Below are 20,561 nucleotides of genomic sequence, written 5' to 3'. Positions count from 1 at the left end.
AAGAAGATGCAAGCACTGACTTTGTTCCATGTTCCAAGAGCCCATGGGCCTAAGTGGAATGCAGCACCACACCACGCTCAGCACTGACCCAACTGATCCAATTGATCCAACACCTGGGATTAGAGAAGCAGCAGGATGTTCCTGCTACAGACAGACAGTCGATGCTTCATTAAAGCTCTGCTGTCAAGGATGCTGCTTGTAAATGCCTGGAAGATACAGAGTTTGAGGAAAGAAAGGATTTTTCAATTGAATTGTATCAAAATTGGATGGAGATTCTTAGCATGACAGGTCTCTGTCCTGCACTGTGCTCATCTAATTAGAAGTAAACATTTTGTAAAGCTAAGAAGACAGGTAACATATTCCACAATTAAAAATTCCAAAGAAAGGCCAGTATTGTGAATATGATCTAGTAGCTACATTGTGAAAAACCTAATGAGCCAGAAACGCACATATATGAGTCCAGGCTGTCAACTCAAAATGGGAACAAATAGAAAGGAAAATCTTATGATTTATTTCAGCAATTTTGAGCATGTGTGAGACAAATAATTTTTGTTGAAAATCTTCATATCCCGATTATACAGTTTTGTTCTTTGCTCTTTGACTTGACAGTGGACAGAGAGAGAAAAAGATCTGGAATTTAGGCCCAGGTTCACAGTACCTGACTGAAGTGCCTGCATCCATCTAACACTTGCTAGATATTCCCTCACAGTCAACAGAGGGTGATTTATCCTACTTAAAACCTGGCTTGGAGCTTCATCTTTTCCTCTGTGCATAGCAAGCTAAACCAGACAAACACCCACCCTAAACCAAACAAAAGCACACCATACTACCAAAAACCGTAAAGAACAAGTATGCAATTTAATTAGTGGAATACTAATACACCCATAGATTAAATATCCTCTACTTACCCATTTCAAACTTGTCAGGCTATCAGGTTACCTTAAAAGCAGGTGGAGATTACAAAGGATATAGATCAACGAGTTTCTGAAGCATGTCTGCAGAGGAGATGAAAAACTGATGCATGGCCAGAATTATTTTTAGCAGCTGGTTGTTTTGACATGCATTTCCTTCTAAATCTAAAAAACAAAAAGGATTATTCATATTGAAATCTTGCTATACCTTCATAAACAATTCACAACAGCCTTTTCCAGAATCCTAATTCTAATCAGATCTGTTTGTGTATGTTCTGTTCATTTCGAAGATAGCAGTAACTTACTAATTTAGGGAGTGCATCATTTTTCTGGTGAGAGACATACAGCAACTATTATATTTCACTACTGTGTTTGGAAGATGCTTAAATAAATAAGAAAAGAAAAAAGACAAGCAAAAAAGCAGCTGTGTCTCAAAAGCAGTCAGAATACCCAAATAATTATGCATAATTATCTAAGCCCAGCATAGCAATGCACTTAAATGCTTAGCTTTAGGCATATGAATATAAACTAGGAAACAAATAGTTGAACTGATAGAGCAAAATAGTTCAGTTACTGATCCAGATCAGCCAGTCATTGGTATGACTACCCTTACCAAACAGAACAGCAATACTCCCAACTGTTTGTGAGGCTTTTTGTACAGATGACACACATAACACCCAAGTGCACACAGGGGATTGGATCACAGATGTGCACAGATGCACATGGAATGAGATACAGCATATGCTAGATACCCGGAGGTTAACCTGTGCATACTCCCTGTGGTGGACCTGAAAGTACTGCACATCAACTTGAGCTATGCACTACAAGGATTTCAGCAGAAGAGCTTTAGACTAAATCTGTCTTCTGGGTCTTGTGGGTTGTTTTTGGTTTTTTTCCCCATATTCCAAAAAGATCAAGGACATGAAATGTAGCAGAACACTTTAAAAAGTTTCCATTTCTGCAACAAACAGTAGGGAGAGTGTGTGTAAATATTAACTGACAATGTTCTCCCACAGCCAGTTGTAAGAGAACCTAAGTAGCTTGAACTGGAATTTGACACCCTTTCAAATACAAAACAAAATGGGGTTTTTTTTTAATAATTTAAAATAGCTACATTTGTTCCCATAGAGGTTAATCTATCTCTTTAAAAAGCAGTAGCAGGAACAAGATAGAGAAGCAAAGCACAATACAGCTAAATGGAAGAGGGATGTGAAACAGCAGATTTCCAGTAAATGAAATGACATCTATTGCTAGGGAAGGCAGGGAGAAGGCACTGGAACTTGCACATCACCAAAATGGAACATTAAACTTAGCCCATTTGCAAAACAATATAATCCACATTAGTTAATGGGTGAGAATTTCCATGGCCTTCTACAGGAAGATACCAAATGTATCCATCCACCTTCAGTGACATGGGCAAGGGGAAAGTCTGCCTGTCCTACAGCCCCACTAATGAGAGCAGTATAGACCCCAAGTAACAGAAAGTTCTTCAGTTTTACAGCATGAATCAAAGTTTATGTGCTCCTTGTTTGTGTGCACACATAATTTCATTCCGTACTGAAAGAATCCTTCTGAGATACAAATTACCTAGGTATTACAGCATGAGCACTGAGGGCAAACCAGCAAGTTATTCTGCTAGAGAAGTGGGATATTTGCAGGGGAAGGCTGGGGCATCAAGAATAAATACTTATTCAGGCCTTCAGTATTTGACATTTTGTACTCTGAGTGTCTTTACAAAGAGTAACATTATTTTACGCCTCACACACAGGGGGTCCTATCAGTTTTCATCCTTTGACAAAACTTGGTGTTCGGCCAGAAGCTCCATTCACTAGCTCCTGTTTAATCAGGAAAACAGTTCAATATATGCTTAACTTGGAAGCCAAATAAATATGTGCACACATACTATTAAGAATATACAGCTTCTCATAAATGCTCAATATAGATCATTTCCAGACAACAAAGACAAAAAATAACATTCTCTCTCCCTTAGCACTTTCATTGTGTGCATTCCTAAATCCTCTGTATGACATAGCACAGGTATAACTTGGACACAGGCTCCCATTTGAATTTCTGTTTTCTAGATGGATTCTCTTCCATTTAGCTTTTTCATGTCACAAAGGTGCAGAGAAAAACAGTATGTTCTGCCTACTATTAGCAATTAGGTCAACATATTTATGGTGTTCTCCTGCATAATAAACGTGTATTTATGCTTCACCACATCTAGGCCTGATTATCTTGTAACAGAGATACACTTCATTACAATGACATGCAATTATTTTGCACACATTAAAGCAATGCTAGGTTTGGGGCTATCTGTTCTCTCATCCAACTAAAAGACTCACCTTCACAAAAAAGAAAAAATAAAATGAAACAACATTGTGTTTGTGATGGCTTAAAAACAAAATAATCACTCTTCAAAAAACAAATGTAAGTGTTCCCAGTACAGCAGTGAAGAGCAAGCCTGCATGGAGCTGTAGCAGGGCACAATTTACAATGGCAAAGCATCTTTGTGCAAACACTGGAGCCAGCAGGAGTTGTGTCCTGACTGTGCTGCAAGCGTGCCTGAGTGCCTCTCATGCAGCATTCCCCTGAGCCCCCAGCAGCTTGTTTTAAAACTCCTTTTCATTTCCGTTTGTATACCTGCTTCTAACCACAGAGCCTACTGAGCAAAACCACTGGGTGAGTGCTAACTCAAGTGGGATGGGTGTGTTTCAGTTAATCAATTTACATTAAAGAAAGTTGCAAATTACTGTGTAAGCCTTGGCTTAGTCTCACTGCAGCAAAATACAAATAACCAACTGGTTGCATGTTTTTCTCCTGTAAGTTCCCTTACTGTACTATAATTTTTAATAAACATACTCTGAAACAAAAAAAGAAAGCAGAAGTTGAATCTTTTCCAGCATTTAACTCCATGAGGGAAAGCACAATGACAGTGGTAAGTATTTTACGACCTTTGTAGTAGCACAAGGCCACTAAAAACTACAGTTACAGAATTTCCATTTCTGATGTGAGACTCAGAACACACAAGTGTAAGAACATTCTAATCCAGGCCCATCAGCCACTCTATTGCATGATTTAGTGAGTGACTCCTCAAAATCTGTGATTAGAAATAGCTTAAGTATCGCTTGTTCCTTGAATACTTTAGAGAAATAAATTACTTAGAAGTCAGTAAATAAGGCTTTAAGAGCAAACTACCTGTTTTCCACCAGGTCCTGATGGCCACAAGCCTGTGGTAAATACACTTGAGAGAAAGCATGTGTTCAGTAGAGAACATCGCTGTACTGAGACCTTCCCTCCGATGCATGAATCCAATGATAAGGCAGTAATGAGAATGCCAAGGATGTCTTAACCAAACTGAATTTTGCAGGAAAGAAAAGTTAGCTTTTCTAGGTCTAAGAGGCCTTTATTTCATAAGCAGGTTCCAACTGTATCACCTAGAGTACAATTTGAAATGAATCAGAAGTGAATCACTGAGCGCTGACATCACATGATAAGTGACTAAGCTGCTAAGAACACGAATATCTTCTTGTAAACTCCCTTAAGTCTTCCAGTGGTTATCAAAATGTAGCACCAAAAACAATGCAGTTGCCAGAAGTTAAGTGCAAAGCTGAGAGCCCTGGGTTGCTATTCTGATGTGCTACATACAATTCTTCAAGACTTCTGCAAATTTTTTTTTTCTAGTAGTTTAAAGAAGATGGTGTGGGGATGGTGCTATAAATGACTGCAGAGATTATTAAATCAACATGTGATCTGAAAACTGAGGGAACTTATGTTCTTAAGATCTCAAGGTTTCAAAGACCTTGATGAAACACACGGACAGGTATGAAATATGCAGATACATGTGGGAGTACGTGGTAGGGTTTAGTGACTGAAATGAAACAGCCAAAAGTCAGTGCATCTGCCCCACATGTGAGGTGCACTACTGCAAGATAACTTTAAAATGGCTAGAAGCAACCAAAACTAAATAAAATGTTTCAAGAGTATTTTACAGATTCTCCCTGGAAATTCCCTTTACAAACAGGAAACAGTCTGTTCCCCTTCAGTTTAAAACTTATGCAATCCATAGTAACCTTCTTACTCCAGACTTACTACTTCTGTGTTGGGATCTGATACCCTGTAACAGAACTAGTCATTTAACTCTCTTCATTAAACTGAATACATTTGGTCAGAATCAGATTCATAAGAAGCCACCATTCTCCTTATCAGCTGTGACACCATTATTGAGAATCAGCATCAGATTTAACTTACACTGTTTTTAATCATAGCCAAACACTTACTTGATGTCAGATACCAGGACTATATTCTATTCTGCTGCTCCACTATAGGAACAGCTTTCTCAAAATAATGCTTCAGTTTAATTTGTTCTTAAACTTCTACAGTGATGAGGACTTCACAGCTTTTGTAGGTGACTTATTCCAGTGCTTGAGTTTCTGTATTATTTAAGAGTTCTCCTTTCTGTCTAATCAAACATTTCAGGCAACTTGAGCTGCTTAAGCCCAGACTCAAACAGACAGAAATAAATTGTCTTTACCTTATCAATATCTTTTTTCCTTTTAAGGGTTGCATCCCTCACCTATTTTCTGAGCTAAGGAACACCAAATTTGTCTTTTTTTTTTTACTCCTCAGACTCAAGGTTTTCTAATCCTCTGGTCAACTTTGACGTTGTTTTCTGGACCCTTTGTAGCCCTCACCATTATGAAGAAAACCTGAGTATAGTACTACAGAGGAGATCTTAACACCAGAGCTAGAATATTATTCTTAATATCCTTTACATAATACCTTTGTATACACCTACATTTTAGTGTAAGTAAATGTGCATGTATAAAGTATATGCAAAAGATATGAAAGTGCACACATCCCTCTATGCACACAGAGTTTCTGCAGGGATACAATATCATTAATTGTAATTAATACCATTTTCAGTTTTAATCTCCCTCTTCACAATGAGATCCTTTTCTGCAGAAATGTTGTATATGAAGGACTTTACCATACTGTTTTTACAACTGATTACTCTAAGAAGAAATTTGTGATTTTTGTGAATTGGTAAATGATCCTTAGTGAATTTTCCTTTATTTCAAATCATTATGTTAAGTGGTTGATATCTTTCAGAAATAATACAGCTTAATAAGAATGTCCTTACAAAGATGACACAGGAATTAGGTAATAGAATGTTTTTTTTAGTTTTAGCTGCAGCAGAAAGCAGGTGAAATATTGAGCTCTCCAGCTCTCATTTAATTCTGTACAGGATGATGGTATTCCCCATCTTGCCAAAAGAATGACATGATGTTCAGCAGATGGCACCAAAAAACTCAGGGAATTGCATCAAAGTTTTGGGTTTGTTTCTTTGTATCATTTTAAATTGGTTTATTGTCCATACATGCTTGCAACTATTGAGCTTTACATAAATTTATTTATGTAAGTAATTGAACTTAGGAAGAAAAACTCCAAAACTAAACTTAGAAGAAATCAGTATTTTCCTGAGAGGAAAGAACTGCACCACTTTGTGATCCATCCTGCACCAACAGCTCTCTAGGCAAGCCAAGCAAACACACATGTTAGGAGAAACCCTATAAACTTGGTGTTTCTTCAAGTCTACTCCCTTTAAACTCCCTACAGAATAGAGGAGGGGGAACCCTCTCCTGTTCCTCCAAATACTTATAAACAATGCAAATATATCCAAGACAAAAGTGAGGATAATATGCATCCAAAAAGAATAATAAGATTGTTTTGTGTGAGGGTAGGGAACATTAGGGGAGAAAAAATCTCTAGGGAAAATCATTACCCTCTCTCAGAAACAGCTTTTGGAAAGCTACATCTTGCAGAAAGAGCTCTAGGTGGATAATTCTTTGAAATGAAAACAAGGAGATAAAAGCTCTTGTCAAAGGGAAATGGGATAATTTTCAGAAATTAAAATGTACTTTGAGAGAAACCAAATGCAATGTGGGTGTAAAGCATTCCATTAGTCTTGGAAATTCAGATGAGGTACATAGAAGAAGATAAAAAGTTTGCACACATGGACGCACACCACACATCATTCTACAGCATATTTAAAATATTGATTTTAGCAAATTTAGATGCGAACATTTTAATCAAATAGTCTTTTTCTCCAAAGCCTACAAAACATAATTCAAGCATTCAAGACTTTTTTTCCAAAGCTTTAAGGCATGATACTGGAGCCATGTGAATTTTTTGAGTTGCAGGCAAGTCTTGAATAATTCAAGCGCAATCCTTGGCAACAGAGCTGTGCTAGCATAGACACTGATGGGTAGGAAAAAACAGACTCCCAGAACAGAACCAGAAACTTCTGAGGCCAGTGTCACTGTCTGACCACTGAACCCAGACGTGTGCTTAACCCTTACACTGCAGTGTTTTACAACAAGCTTCCCTCTAACTGCATGATTGATCCTGGGGCACCTAGTCATCACATCCAGGGAAGGATGAAGCCTGTCCCACCCAAAGGTTCAAACTGCAAGAGCCTAGAAGACTCCAAGCTGCTAGTCTCCCAAGGGCTTGAAGAAGTTGCAGATTGCTTGGATGCTACTTCCTGACCTCGATTTCCATTACTGCTGCATGCTCCAGCTCTTATCCTGCTCTAGCATTCCTCACTTCCCGTTTCACTTCCTAGTCTTTGCTTTAGCCTCTAGGTATGCTTGTGGAACTGGTGTTTACCTGGCAAAGCAGCGTGTAACCCAGCAGCTGGGGATGCCTTCTCACAGTGCCCCAGCAGCAAGGAGCCTGGCAGGACACAGCCAGAACAGCTGACCCCAGCTGACCACTGGGATATTTCAGGTCATATCATGTAATGCTTAGCATTTAAAAACAGGCTGCAAGTTTGTCAGGGCTGCTGCTGCTTGGGAACTGTCTGGGTATCAGCTGGCTGGTGATGGGAAATTAGAATATTTTGCATTGCTAAATAAAAGTTATCCTGATTTTTCCTGAAGTTACATTTAGAGACATGAAGAAAAAATTTACAATCATATCCCTGTAGTAAATAGAAAAAGAGACTGCTTTATAAAGAAAAAAGTCTAAGTTTTCTTCATTTTGTTTTATTACTTACTTATTGGCTTTGGAAAATTATATTGAAAAAAAGTGAAGTCAAATTTGCAAAATAGAACTTTATAATATATATATATAAAGATATCTAAAGTTCCTTTTCTTTGGGAAATTTTTTTCACAGACATCAGGTTAAAAAAGAAATCATTTTCATTTTGGTACAACCACAATTAACTTTAACAGTTAGCTAAACAGCACTTAGAATTCTCCAGAGCAGTAACTACTTTTCTGTTCCCACAATGTCATGCATTCTACAGAGCAATAATGACTCTACTGCTCCCACAATGTCATTAATTGATCATTAACATAGTTTATGTTGCCAAGCAATACTAAGGTTTCTGCGCTGTGTTTGACCAAATAGCACTCAGATTACTTAACACACAATGATCAACAGCATTTTCACACAGAACAGCTTCGTGAATAAAATTTAACTACCTGGGAGGGGGTGAGGAGGGTGGATTGGAGACCTCAACATTCAGCCCAGGCTTCAAGGGCAAGGGATAGAACACTGCAAGTTTGTGCAGCATGAGACAAAAACAAATGATTGTTCAGGCAAACATGAGAGATAAAAAACAAATAGCCATAGTTGCATTCTGTGGGTGTGCATATGCCTTGAAAGAATTTATGGCCTTTGAATCAGAATTCTATATCAGAATTTGTTCTATAGTAAATTTGATAAAGGAATAATCTCATAATTGAACTGTGATTGTTTTAGTAGGTAATTGAGTGTTTGAACAAGACTGGAAGGAAGTATGTTAAAAGTAGAGCGGGTTTTTCCAGATAACTGATATGGGAGAAACTGGATAGTTTTCATTTTTTTCTGTATTTTAGAGGAGAAAATGCCTACAGCTCTAAAGAATTAACTCTAAATTGCCTGGCTTTTTTTTGTAAGATGGATGCAATACATACCTGACTCTCTTCCTAAGTCTCAATATGTTTTTGCATGATATTGATATGAGCAATATAAAAATATTATCTGTTCACGTAACTACACAACTCAATAATGTAGTTATTTTTTATTCCCAAAAACGTCAACTGTGATTAACTTCTCCCATTTTAGGTAGCTTACACCTAAGAGGCCAGGCCACCAGCATCAGCACCTTTGAGAGATTTTTGATTTCTATCAAAAGAATTCTGTGGCATCTTTCATCCAGACTAGTCTGGATATGGTTTCCAGTGTTACTAAGGTTTACAAACATGTCACTTTACCACATATTGAGGCAACAAGCTAGTTTAGCACAGATCAAACACTGCAGAACAACTTATCACAACCTACTCCTAGACCTAGCTGTCTATGACTATTATGACCATTAGAAGTTGAAATTTGCGTTAGTTTCACACAAATTCTATTAAGAACATTGCTAATCTTTGAAGTTGTAATTTTTCACTTCCTTTAAGTCCTCCATGGATTAAAACTGACATATATATGTAGCTCCACTGCAAACAGTTTATCATGGATGAGATTTCACATGGAATTAAGCTATATGGTCTCAGAAACATTTTTGTTGCTTTCCTTAAGCCCTTAACTTACATCTCTTTAAAGAAACCAAACACAGGGACTCTGTACTGTGATGTACATTTGAAGATGATACCTCTTGATTTCTTTTTAACTGAAGCATCTTAATTGTAGGATAAGCATGGGCCATCCCTATGCTACAGTAAACATACTTCCAGCACTCAAATGCAAAAGGCAATGAGTAAGATCTTGTACTCGGAGGTTAAGGACAAAAACACCTTCATAACAATAATATCTTCAGCTCTTATGGAATTCTCAGCTTTTAAATGATCCTCAGACTTTTTTAGGAAAATGTAAGTGTTTGAATAAATGATGGCTTTCAAGTGCACTCTTGGAATTGTTTGTCAGGTAATTCTAGGTAGCATTTCAGGACATTACTACAGAGAAAACAAGCAGATATCAAACTGGCACTATGTTGAAGACACACGTTGCCCTGACTGCAATGGAATCTTTAAATGCTTGTAAAAACAATTTAAACAAACATTTTGTGTGGGCAAGGAAAAGGCCCTCTGACCCTATACGGTTTATAAGCTTGAAGGCATGCTAAAATAGCTCATTGAATCTTTGAAAGGTATGTTTGTTAAAAAAATAAGCTCTCTTAAACTTTAGATAAAAAGACAGATTTATAAGATAAAAATAGATACAGTTGAAGGAAAGAAACAGAGATGTCTTACCATGCGCTAACATATTGTGAAGTTACAAAAAAAAAAAAAAAAAGAAAATTTTCTAGATTAGAAATTGACTTCACGACACTTATTGAGAACTTCAAGTTTACAGTAGCACGAGGATACCCTCCGGTCATAAATGTCATGAACATTTAGCAGATACAAAGTTAATAAGTTAGGTATCCAGTGAAGTGAACACTGCTAATACATTTTTCATCACTGATTTGTAACACTTTCTGAACTTAATATATGTTATGCATTTACATAGTCTCACAAAGATTAATGTAAGAACTGTGACATGAACACACATAAAATGTGCTATTAAGTATATGCTTCCTGTGTTCTACTGACCTGCCAGCAAACTAGACCCTACTGTGCTGGTTCCAACAACAAAGCTGACAGGTTAAGTGCCTTTACAACTAGCAACAAAATAGGAGACAAAGCCATATTGACTTTCAGAGAACTGTCTGCTAGTCAAAAGTACATTTTATGTAATACATAATGAAAAGAAAAAATGGATGCAGGGGGTTAAAGTTACTGTTCTATGTAAAATTCCACTCCAGAATCACAGCCACTAATGACAATTTCCTCCAGAATAAATTATCTCCCTCCTGAAGCTGTCATATCCCAGACCAAGACTCATTAACTACTTCTTTGCTTCCCTGAGCTTACAACTTCAGTCATTTTGTTGCCAATGAAAAATCTACTTTCAATTATGTCTTTATGAGCTTTTTGTTCAGGATTAACATCTCTGATGTAGAGGTTGCACTGAATCTAACCTTTCTTTAGCTACTGCCTTTTCTAGTTTTTTTAATCATTTTACCCTACCTTCTGCTCTTCCTCTCTATGCACTCTCCTCCCTTCTTTCTTTCTCTTTTCCTCCCCTTCTTTTCTAAGGCAAGTACATGTGATGCATTTATTTGGGCCCTACAATTCTTGTCAATCCAGATCACAGCAGTAACACCATCCTGTAGCTACTTATAATGTTGGGAGGTTTTCTGAGACATGTCTTGGAACATGTTTTGAATCACTCTCCTGTGTAACATGCATAATCATGTAGAACCAAATCTCTTCTCTTAAAACTGGTGAGAGTGGTTTCAAGCCTCTACAGATCTCCTAAGAAAGGAACAATATTCCTTTCTAAGACACTTCCTACCTTCAATCTCTCATCATGCTATTTTTTCCCCAAACTCTTGCCTTCACTTACATCCTTGCCTTTACTTTTGGCAACTCATTTGCAGGATGATTCATCTTCGTCATCCTGATTCAAACTTCCATGGGACTTGAAGAAACCTCTACTTTTAGCATCTCCTCATGATGCTATTGAACAAACACTGGTATGATGCTACTCTTCCAGGTGTAGTGACCACCTACATGACTTCAAACTACCTCTTAAGACCCTCACTGTTTTTCTGTCTCTAAGGCACATGCCTGTCATTCGTCGGTCCAAGCTAAAGAAGAGCAAGTTTGAGAGGTGAAAGAGTACACACACTAATCACCCCAAAGCAGGAATTTAAGTTAACTGCACTGAATAAGGTTTTGGATTAACTTGGTTCTCTGGACAAAGTCAACAAAATGTCATTTACAATACTGCAGCAAAGTTTAGTCATTACACTTTTAATTTCAATTTAGCACGTCCCCTTCCTCCTTTCTTCTCCTAATCCATGTTGTAAGATAAACTACTTATGCTTGTGTTCTTCACACCTGTGTGTGGTGATTCTTAATACCTTCTTGGCTAGACCTTCTTGTGATATTCTCTGCATATTCAGCAAAAGGCTGCCAGCTTCTTCCTTACATACCACTGTGCACAGCAGCCTCTCTTACACACTGCTTGCTTTTTCCAAACTTGTATAATTGAGCCCAGGAATACAAACTCAGCTGCTTCCATTACAGAGGAACTGTACTTGTACATGTAACATCAGCAAGTGCTGATTGTACTGTGAAGTACTATGCTAAGGAGATGCAGTATATATTCTGAAATGTGACACATCACCATCTCCATCTACTGCCTCTCATTCTCCTTAAGACTAGACAGCAAATGAATCAATGGATTTTTCCAGAAAGTAAACTGACTTTATAGAATAATATACAAAAATATTATAGGTCAGCATATCCAAGACTGAAGACATAATCTCAGCCTATTAGCTGATAATATTAGAACTATTAGCATAGAGGTTAAAAGATTTCAGTACTATGCATGAGAAGAAACTTGCTCAATCCTTCAGATTTCTGTAATCATTCTGCAGCTATGCTTTTTTCCCACCATTTTGCTCCCTGCCCCCAACTCATTTTAAAATCTCAGATTAAAGTTTTTTTCATCTCCTCCTTCATTGGCACAATAATGTGAATGAATTTTGCACTGGTTTTGGTGATAGCTATAAGAGCCTTCTTTAATGAACTTCACTGTTCTGGTTATCTAGTGTTGTAACAGTTGTATTTTATTTAAATACCTTAAAGGGAAGTTCCAAAAAAGCAAAAGAACATGTATAATTTCATAGAAGATGTATAAATACAGACACTACTATTGTCCAACTAAAGGTCTAAACCTCTGCAGCACACAACATTTTAGCAGTCCTTAGTGAGTTATAATGATGTTTGCTGATGCACTACAATTCACCTTGCTCAACTTATGCACAGCTTGTCCAGGGACAAGGAAACCCTATCTAGTGGACTACAGCAATTTCCTAGCTGAAGTGGGAAACCCTTAAGAAAGACTCACATGCGTGTGTAGCTGAACTGCACGGGTACACTTGGTTTTCTTCATTACCTTAGTCCTTTTAACATACTGACACTCAGGAATCTGAGAACACCTAAGCATGTCTATATTGCTATACAGAGTATTAGCCCAAAATAATCTCCTACTCAGAGTTTCACCTGCACTACTTTAAATTAATCACTTTAATAATTATACTAAACTTTTATAATGCTACATTTATATTACTGTTTTTTCATAAAAATTTGGAGACATTAATATTGGTCAAGTAGTTGCAATATTACAACTACCTGAAGGTGTTATGTTTTAGATATTTTATCCCACTCCTATTGAACGGAAACATAAAAAATATCAATCAACATTTGTTGAAGAATTAGGGCTTTAGAGCAGTTCAGTGTCTTCACAATAATGAAATGGGGAAGAAAAGAAGAAAAAAGAAGCAAGACATTACTGACAAATACATGTTTTACCAGCTTTTCTCAGACATGCATTTCTCTGTTCATGCTGATTAGAAGGCTTTAAAGTTAAAAAAAAACCCAAACCCATTTTAAACAAATGCGAAAGATTAGTCATTGTTTACACAGTATTTATGCACTGTACCAGTTGATCAGCACGATGTGTTACTATTTAACTATATAGATAATTATTTTAGAGCTGAGTGGGTGTTCAAGTACATTTATCTTCTAAGGACTACTTCTGAAGGCTTTGCCACATATGCTCTGGGAGTAGCTGAAAGCACTGAAAGACTCAGCATTAACAAACAGATGTGCTGCTTATAAGCAAATTATTCAGAATCACTTCAAGTGTCTCCAGTAATAACATATTTTAATAATATTGAATATAAACACATTTACTAATGAAAAAGTTGGAAGCTAGGGATACAAGGGTTAGGCAATGGTTCCACTTATCCATATTTCAATTCTTATTGTAAAAGGATAAATGGATAACTGATAAGTTAAAAAAATACAGTTATCATTTCTGTTTGGATTATTTCCCTTTTATAATGAAATATCTTTAAATCTATACTGATAACACAATAAGTGTTATGTCACCTAACTTAAAAACAGTCCTTGTTTAAAAATGTTTAATACAAACATGTTGCTTACACGCATTGTGAGAACATTATTGCAATATGCAAAAATATAAGGTTTACTTGCTAAAGTTTACAAAATTGGTCCATGAAGGAACAACGAAACTACTCTTAGAAGTGCAGATGGTTGGAATTTTTCCAGTTCCCTCAAGAGGAAGCAGTAGTTAATCTAATTTCTCAGCATACGTTACACACATCTGCATAAACACATCCATCAACCAAAACTACAATCACCTGTAGCACAGACAATTCTTAGTTAACACCTTTCTACTCCACCAATAAATCAATTTAGTTCCCTTCTAAGGGATTTAAACATAGCCAGGACAGAAACAAATTAATGACTCTAAAAACCTCCAGGCACTCACCAAAAGACTGAATGCAGGTTTCAAGAAGGTCTTCCAAAGTGGCCCCTTTGGCTAGGTGCCCCAGTGGCACCATCATGACCTGAGTGTGATTTGAGAGGCTGGGACAGTGCTGCTGCAGCTCCAGCGCTGACTCAGGGGCACTGCTGCATGCTTGGGCAGGTTGCCTAGAAGAAAGCACAATAGTGAGGTAAATACAAGACAGAGTGGCAGATTTTACGCTGTATGGGAAAGGAGAGATGTAAAGGACAATTAACTCCTTCTGGTTAGGGTGCTGAAAGACATAACCCTCCCACTTAATGTGTACACCAAAGGGACTGCTCAATAAGTGACTTCTTTTCTGCTAAAAGTCAGTTGCAGAGCACATGGTTATAGAGCTCCCTGAATGATCTGTCAGGATAATCAGAAGTCTTGTCTCTTTGTTGGAGAGTGCACAATAACCTACTGCCAGATGTTTGTATGCCCACCAAATGTAAAGGAGAAATAAATAAATAAATATTCTGCATATTGGAAAACACCAGACTAACTTTAGTAATTTAATTTGAAAAGTCACTGTTAAGTAAACAAAATATAAGCAAAACTTAAGAGTGGAGTATTTCACAATTGAAACAAATATATTAATTTGCATCTATTCTATACTATTATTTCCTATTGTTTTTAAATAGTACACATGAACAAATAAATTCATTTAATAACAATTTTAAATGAAACCAAAAAAACCCACATATCCAATTTTAGTCTTGTGTTTTGACCATATAATACCTCTACTTCAAGAATGTGTATATCTATGGATAATATTAAAGGCTATTTTTGTTGCTTGCATACATGTTCATATTTCTGTATAAAATAGTAAATTGGAACAATATTGTATTGATGAAAAGTGATGAAACGGATTCACCTGCAAATATCAGGAACCACTGCAAAACCTGACTCGAGAGTATAACCATACAGTTCACAAAAGAACAACAAGCACCACCATTTCAATAAAACTTGGGTTTATTTCAGGGACTCCTGAAATTTCAGGGATTCTTTGGGTTTATTTCAGACACTCTACAGCCTTCCTAAACAAGTGACTCCAGCATCTTTAAGCTGCTATCTTAAGCTTTCATGTAACTTTTCTTTCAAGACTCTTTTAACCAGCTGACAGTCCCAGAAAGAAAAGGCATAGAAATTTCTCCAGTGTGCATATTCAATAGAGACAGTATAAGTAAATTCACAGACATTGCCGAATAGACACTCCTGCATGGAGTTAAAAATATGCATGCCTTAAGAAGATACGCATATGGACCCTTCCTCATCCCCATGAAAGTCTAGCCTTATCCTTACCTTTCCATCTCATTTGAATGCTGGGAAAGCCACGAAACTGACCACGGTGTCATTTACAACCCAACACTGATCCCAGGCCTCCATAGTTTCAAATTCAGGAAAATACACGCCTGATCCTTCAGAGGCAGTAACCATCACTGAGCTCCTCCGTAGTTAGGCTGACAGTAGCTGACATGTAAATGCTCTCTTCCCTTCCCCCTTTTTCTCAATTTCCCTCTTAGCTTTGTGATCTGACTTCCTGTTCTCATATAAAAAGAACAAGGGCCTGGTCTGCTTTCAGCGTTTTCTTTTTACAAGCTTAAGCCCCTTTCCTAGCTTTATTCCAGTGCCTCTTCAACACAGGGCAGAGGATCCCAGCAAGCAGTAACAAAGCAGGAGTTAAGGCAGAAGATATTTCAGGCTTTGGCAACACCCAGGAGAAAACCTGAAGTTTCCACAGCTGAAAAAGTTTACAGTAATACTGTGGCCGACTTGGCCAAGCTGGACAGGCAAAGCTCAGCCGGCGGCACCTCTGGTTATTCCTTAGAGCAGCTCCTCTCGCAGCAGTGAGGACTGACGGGCAGCGGCACTGAGGGGCAGCGGGGGTGCCCGCCCTGCATTTCCACTGTACGCGCTTGGCGGTGGGGAGGATATCACAAATAAATGTCAGTCCTCTGGGGACTGACCCCGGAGCAGGTGTCGGCGGGGCGGTGACAGCGGCGCTCCCGGAGCCTCTCCCGGCGGCCCCGGCCGTGCGGCAGGAGCCGAGCCCGGGCGGGCGCCGCGCCTCCTCCCGCTCCGCTGTAACGTGAGGCTGCTCCAGCCCGCTGACCCTCCTGCCCGGCGAGAACTGCCATCCCAAAGGGCCAAACGAAATCCTACCCCGCTCACCCCTCCCGCTCTCCTCCCCTCTCCCTGTCCCGCTCGGGAGGCCCGGCAGTACCGCCGTGCCCCACGGAAACCCCGCGGGCACCGTTCGCTCTCAGGCTCGGCGGTGACACCGACCCCGGCACCCCCGCAGCGGGCAGAAAGCAGCACGGCAAACTCACTGGTTTTCTCTCCTCTTGCCCAAGGTCCCCATGGCGCTTCCAGCCGCAGCTCCGCCGGCCGGCCGTGCCAGCAGCAGCAGCAGCAGCAGCGCAGGGAGCGGGGCTGCGCGGGGCGGAGGAGGCCGGGCGGAGCGGCGCGGCCCCGCGCATCGCCTCCTCGCTCCCGCGCCCGTCTCGCCTCGGGACGAGGCTGAAACCGACTCAAGTAGGGCAGCGACGGCGGCGGCGGAGATCTTATCGGCAGGAGGAAGTACTGAGCTGGGGCTCCTCTTCTCTGAAGCCGCCGGCTTTACCAGGTACACACACGCGCTCCCGGCTCTCGCCGCCCGGCTCTGAAGCCGCCTCAACTTTTTTCCAGGGCACCACCTCGGCTCGGTAGGGCAGGGCAAGGCAGGGCAGGACCTGCCCTCCCCTCCTCTGCCCTCCCCTCCCCTCCTCTCTGAGCAAGCTGCTTCCGAGCCGCCGGGGCTCGCTCACGCGTGGCTGAGCCGCGCCCGCGGAGCTCGCCCGGCGGGGCCGGGGCCGGGGGGCGAGCGGATGGAGCGGGGGGCGAGCGGCCAGCAGGACCCCCGCAGCCAGCCCCAGAGGGTGGGCGGCGGGCCTGGCCGGGGTCCCGCTCACGGCGAGGTGCCCGGGTCGTGCCTCTGTGCCATGCTGAGCTGGAGGCACAAAACTGAGGTGCCCGCCTTGATGATTGCCGTCTTAAAGGTTTATCCGGCACCTTACGCTGTCCCTCCAGTTTAACTGCACAGCAAGGAAAGGGGACCAGTGCTTTTCATGGTTCTTGTATCACGGTTAGGAGTTTCTGAGAGCTCTTCCAACTCAACGTTGTCAACTTTTCTACTTCTGAGAAGAAATAGGGAAGAAATCTGAAAGGGCAAAGCCACCCTCTATCTTCTAACAGAAATTTGCCAAAATAGTTGGGGTTTTTTTGAGAAATACACTCAACAGAGCAGTACAAAATACAGGGTCCTGTAGATGCTGCATTATCAAGATCTTGTTTTAGAGCTCATTTTATGTTTTTAAACATTAGTTAGTCATCATAATTGCCAACATGCCTCACACCAAGATCCAGACAGATTTCATAAACTAATTCTTTAATTTTAAGACTAACTGATAAGGTTCAAACATTCAAAATAATCTTCTGCCAGCAATCAGGGCGCATTTCTTTTCAGGTTTCCAAAATGGTCGATTTTGCTCCCTGGCTTTTCTCAGAGGCAGTGATAAATACCATTATCACAGCAGAGACTGGGGCAACCTGACTTTTGCTTTGCTGAAGAATTCCAGGTAAAAGGAAAAACCCTACATATTCCTGGAAATCACATTCAGCAGGTGATATTCTTTTTAGTAAGTTGTAAGCTCATTCCTAGCATAGAGCTTGGTTTAAGGAACACAATTAATATATATCCAAGGTCACATATCATGTGCTCTGTGGCAGTTGTGTTGTTAAGCCAATCTGGCTGAATCGTACTTCAGAGAAGTACAGCCCAGCCATCTTTGCTTTTTCTTTAGCACATTTTCCTTGGGAAGTTCACATGCATGCATACATGCACAAAGAGATGGAAGTTTGACAGAAAGAATGCTTTCTGGCTTTGTGGCCTGGAGGTAATCCATAAGTAAATTTTATAGTACACAACCTCATACAAACATTCAGTTTTAATTTATATGCCCAGACAGCAGTCTGACATACTGATCCTTGAATGTGACATTCTTCAGATGAAATGGTCTCCTAGTGTAAAGGAGATTCATGCTTGGTTTGTGATCTCAGAGGATCAGATATATGCTCTATGGAAAAGCAAAATATTTCTTCCATTCTCAGAGCTCCAATCAGTAGTTAATTGCTTTGAAGTATAACTTATGATACAAAGATACTACACTAAAAGAGTTGCAAGATGCTAATGGCTAGGATGAGCCATATTGCTCCCAAGGGAACATAACCAACTAGGTATTTTTGTACTCATGTGCTCAGATTCCTGGAAGATTTTGCAGCAATAGTAACTTATAAATTGGATTTTACCATCAGAACCAAGTGAAAGAACCATATTACTGCCACAGCTCAAGCTGGATCTTTGGAGTTCAGTTGGTCTTCAAGATACACCTTTTTACCTTCAAATTACTGCAAGTCCACAAGCATAGCTTAGCCTTGAATCAGAGTAAAAGTAATTTTCTGGAAGATGTGCTTTCAGATTTATTTTAAGCTTATTCAATTTTCTATTTTTCCTGGGTCTGTACCTGCTCTTTACAGTGGGCCAGATAGTGGAGCAGGTACTACCATATGTGGGACTGAACACAAAAACTAATCCAGGCAAGAAAATAAACTCAGACAACCTAAATAAAAATTATACACATTCTGCCATACAGAACTAATAATTTAATTCATTTCACCACCCACTCATATTAGCACAAAGCCTCCACCTCCTTTCCAGCAGTGCTGCTTCCCCGCTTGCTGGTACCCAGCCTGTGTTGGTGCAAGGGTCTCTTCCTTCCTCAGTGCAGGACTGTACATTTGTCCTTGGTCAGTCCATCCCTCCTCCAGCCTGTCTACATCTCTCTGGATGGCAGCCCTGGCCTCATGTGTACTGAATCATCATCCCAATTCTTTATGCTGCCTGCATCAGCTTGAGGAGAGAGCACTGCATCAGCTCCCCCAGCACTGCTCACTACTGGACTCCAGTTACAGTAAAACACCTACTCCCTGAACCTGGCCATTCAAAAAGCTTTTTACTAGGTGTGTATCTAGCTGCCCACTCATCCAGACTTCCCAAATTGAATGCAGTAGCCTTATATGAAATCATGTTGGAAGCTAAAATTTAGCAGACTTACAAAACAGCAGCATCTGGAAATCTGTGTACTTTTTCCTATCTGATACTTCCTGCTCCAATAAAAGACATTATCTACACCTAAAAATCTTGTCTTGAATGTGTCATTAAGCCATTGCAGTTGACAGTGTAACCATGTAGAGAGGCCCCTTGAAGACTCAAAAGACATGAATTTCAAAATTCATGTTTCCTGTGTAGGGGTGTTGATACTGCCTTTAACTATGAAACAAGGCATCATTTCTTTCATAGCACCTCTGCTTCAATTTAAATCATAGAATGGATATGTAGTAGGGGCAAATAAAGAGCCATACTGGTGGGAATTGCCATTTTCAGCTGCTTTGATTCCAGAAGTTAGATGGCTTGTAGTCGCTAGGGAATGAGGATTGGAGAAATAAAATTATTGTTTAATGACTGAGATAAGTGTAAGCTACTTGTGCATCTTCTATGAGCTCTATAGAGCTAGCTCCTTGCCCATTAAGCAATGATGCCAAAAAGAGTTTTCTACACATTTGTTTGCTCTATTCCTTAGGTGCTGTCTGGTCATTATTTTACCTGCAGAAATTGCAGAACTCTGAGCATTCAGTAGTGGAAATTAATTAAAAAACATCTTCTTCTGTCATGCAAAGGACTAAGTAATGCTAATTAGTTTCTTGCAAAAAAAAACCAACCTAAAACGGTCCTCCTAGTCCCATTTTGAATACTACAACTTCTGTGGCCCTTCCTTTGTGTGTCTGCTCCCCCTTTTAAACAGGAAAAAAACTCTCACTGTCCTTCACAACAATGAGCAATAAAGTCTTTTTTTATACGCAGTTGGTTTGATAAATATTTATCCAATTGCTTAGTAGTATACTCTGAAAAGAATTGTATATGTGATTGTGAAAGTGTTCATATATTCCAGGGATGCACATGAGCACATGGTTTTGCAACCCAAATTAGAGGTTTTCTCATTCAGTCCAGGAAATTTGAGACTGATAGATGAAAAAATGCATCAGGCAGTGCATATAGAACTCCAGTTTCATCAGTAATCTGATTTGGACTCTGGGCAGAGACAAATCCCCCCAAAACAGCTAGATTTCTC

At 39.7% G+C, this 20,561-nt stretch overlaps 1 protein-coding gene across 4 annotated transcripts in view; it reads right to left on the bottom strand.

Annotated features, from left to right (window-relative positions):
* The window catches only part of RASGRP1 (RAS guanyl releasing protein 1), a 38,136-nt gene extending 21,102 nt beyond the window's left edge, over positions 1-17,034 (bottom strand). The window contains exons 1-3 of one of the 4 annotated variants that reach the window (XM_015630390.2): positions 16,665-17,034; positions 14,314-14,477; positions 971-1,076 (exon numbers count right to left, since the gene is read on the bottom strand). In XM_015630390.2, coding sequence (XP_015485876.1) covers positions 971-1,076; positions 14,314-14,477; positions 16,665-16,696 — 302 coding nt within the window. In that variant the 5' untranslated portion in view covers positions 16,697-17,034. Of the gene's footprint in view, positions 1-970; positions 1,077-14,313; positions 14,478-15,636; positions 16,032-16,664 lie in introns of those variants that run through there. The other 3 variants (XM_015630392.2, XM_015630389.3, XM_015630391.3) reach the window with 3 other exon arrangements.
* Positions 17,035-20,561: the final 3,527 nt, after the last annotated feature.

Source organism: Parus major, chromosome 5, assembly GCF_001522545.3.
Source record: "Parus major isolate Abel chromosome 5, Parus_major1.1, whole genome shotgun sequence".
Taxonomy (NCBI): Eukaryota; Metazoa; Chordata; class Aves; order Passeriformes; family Paridae; genus Parus; species Parus major.
The sequence above is the reverse complement of the archived record's forward strand: the minus strand, read 5'-3'. Positions and strand labels throughout refer to the sequence as shown.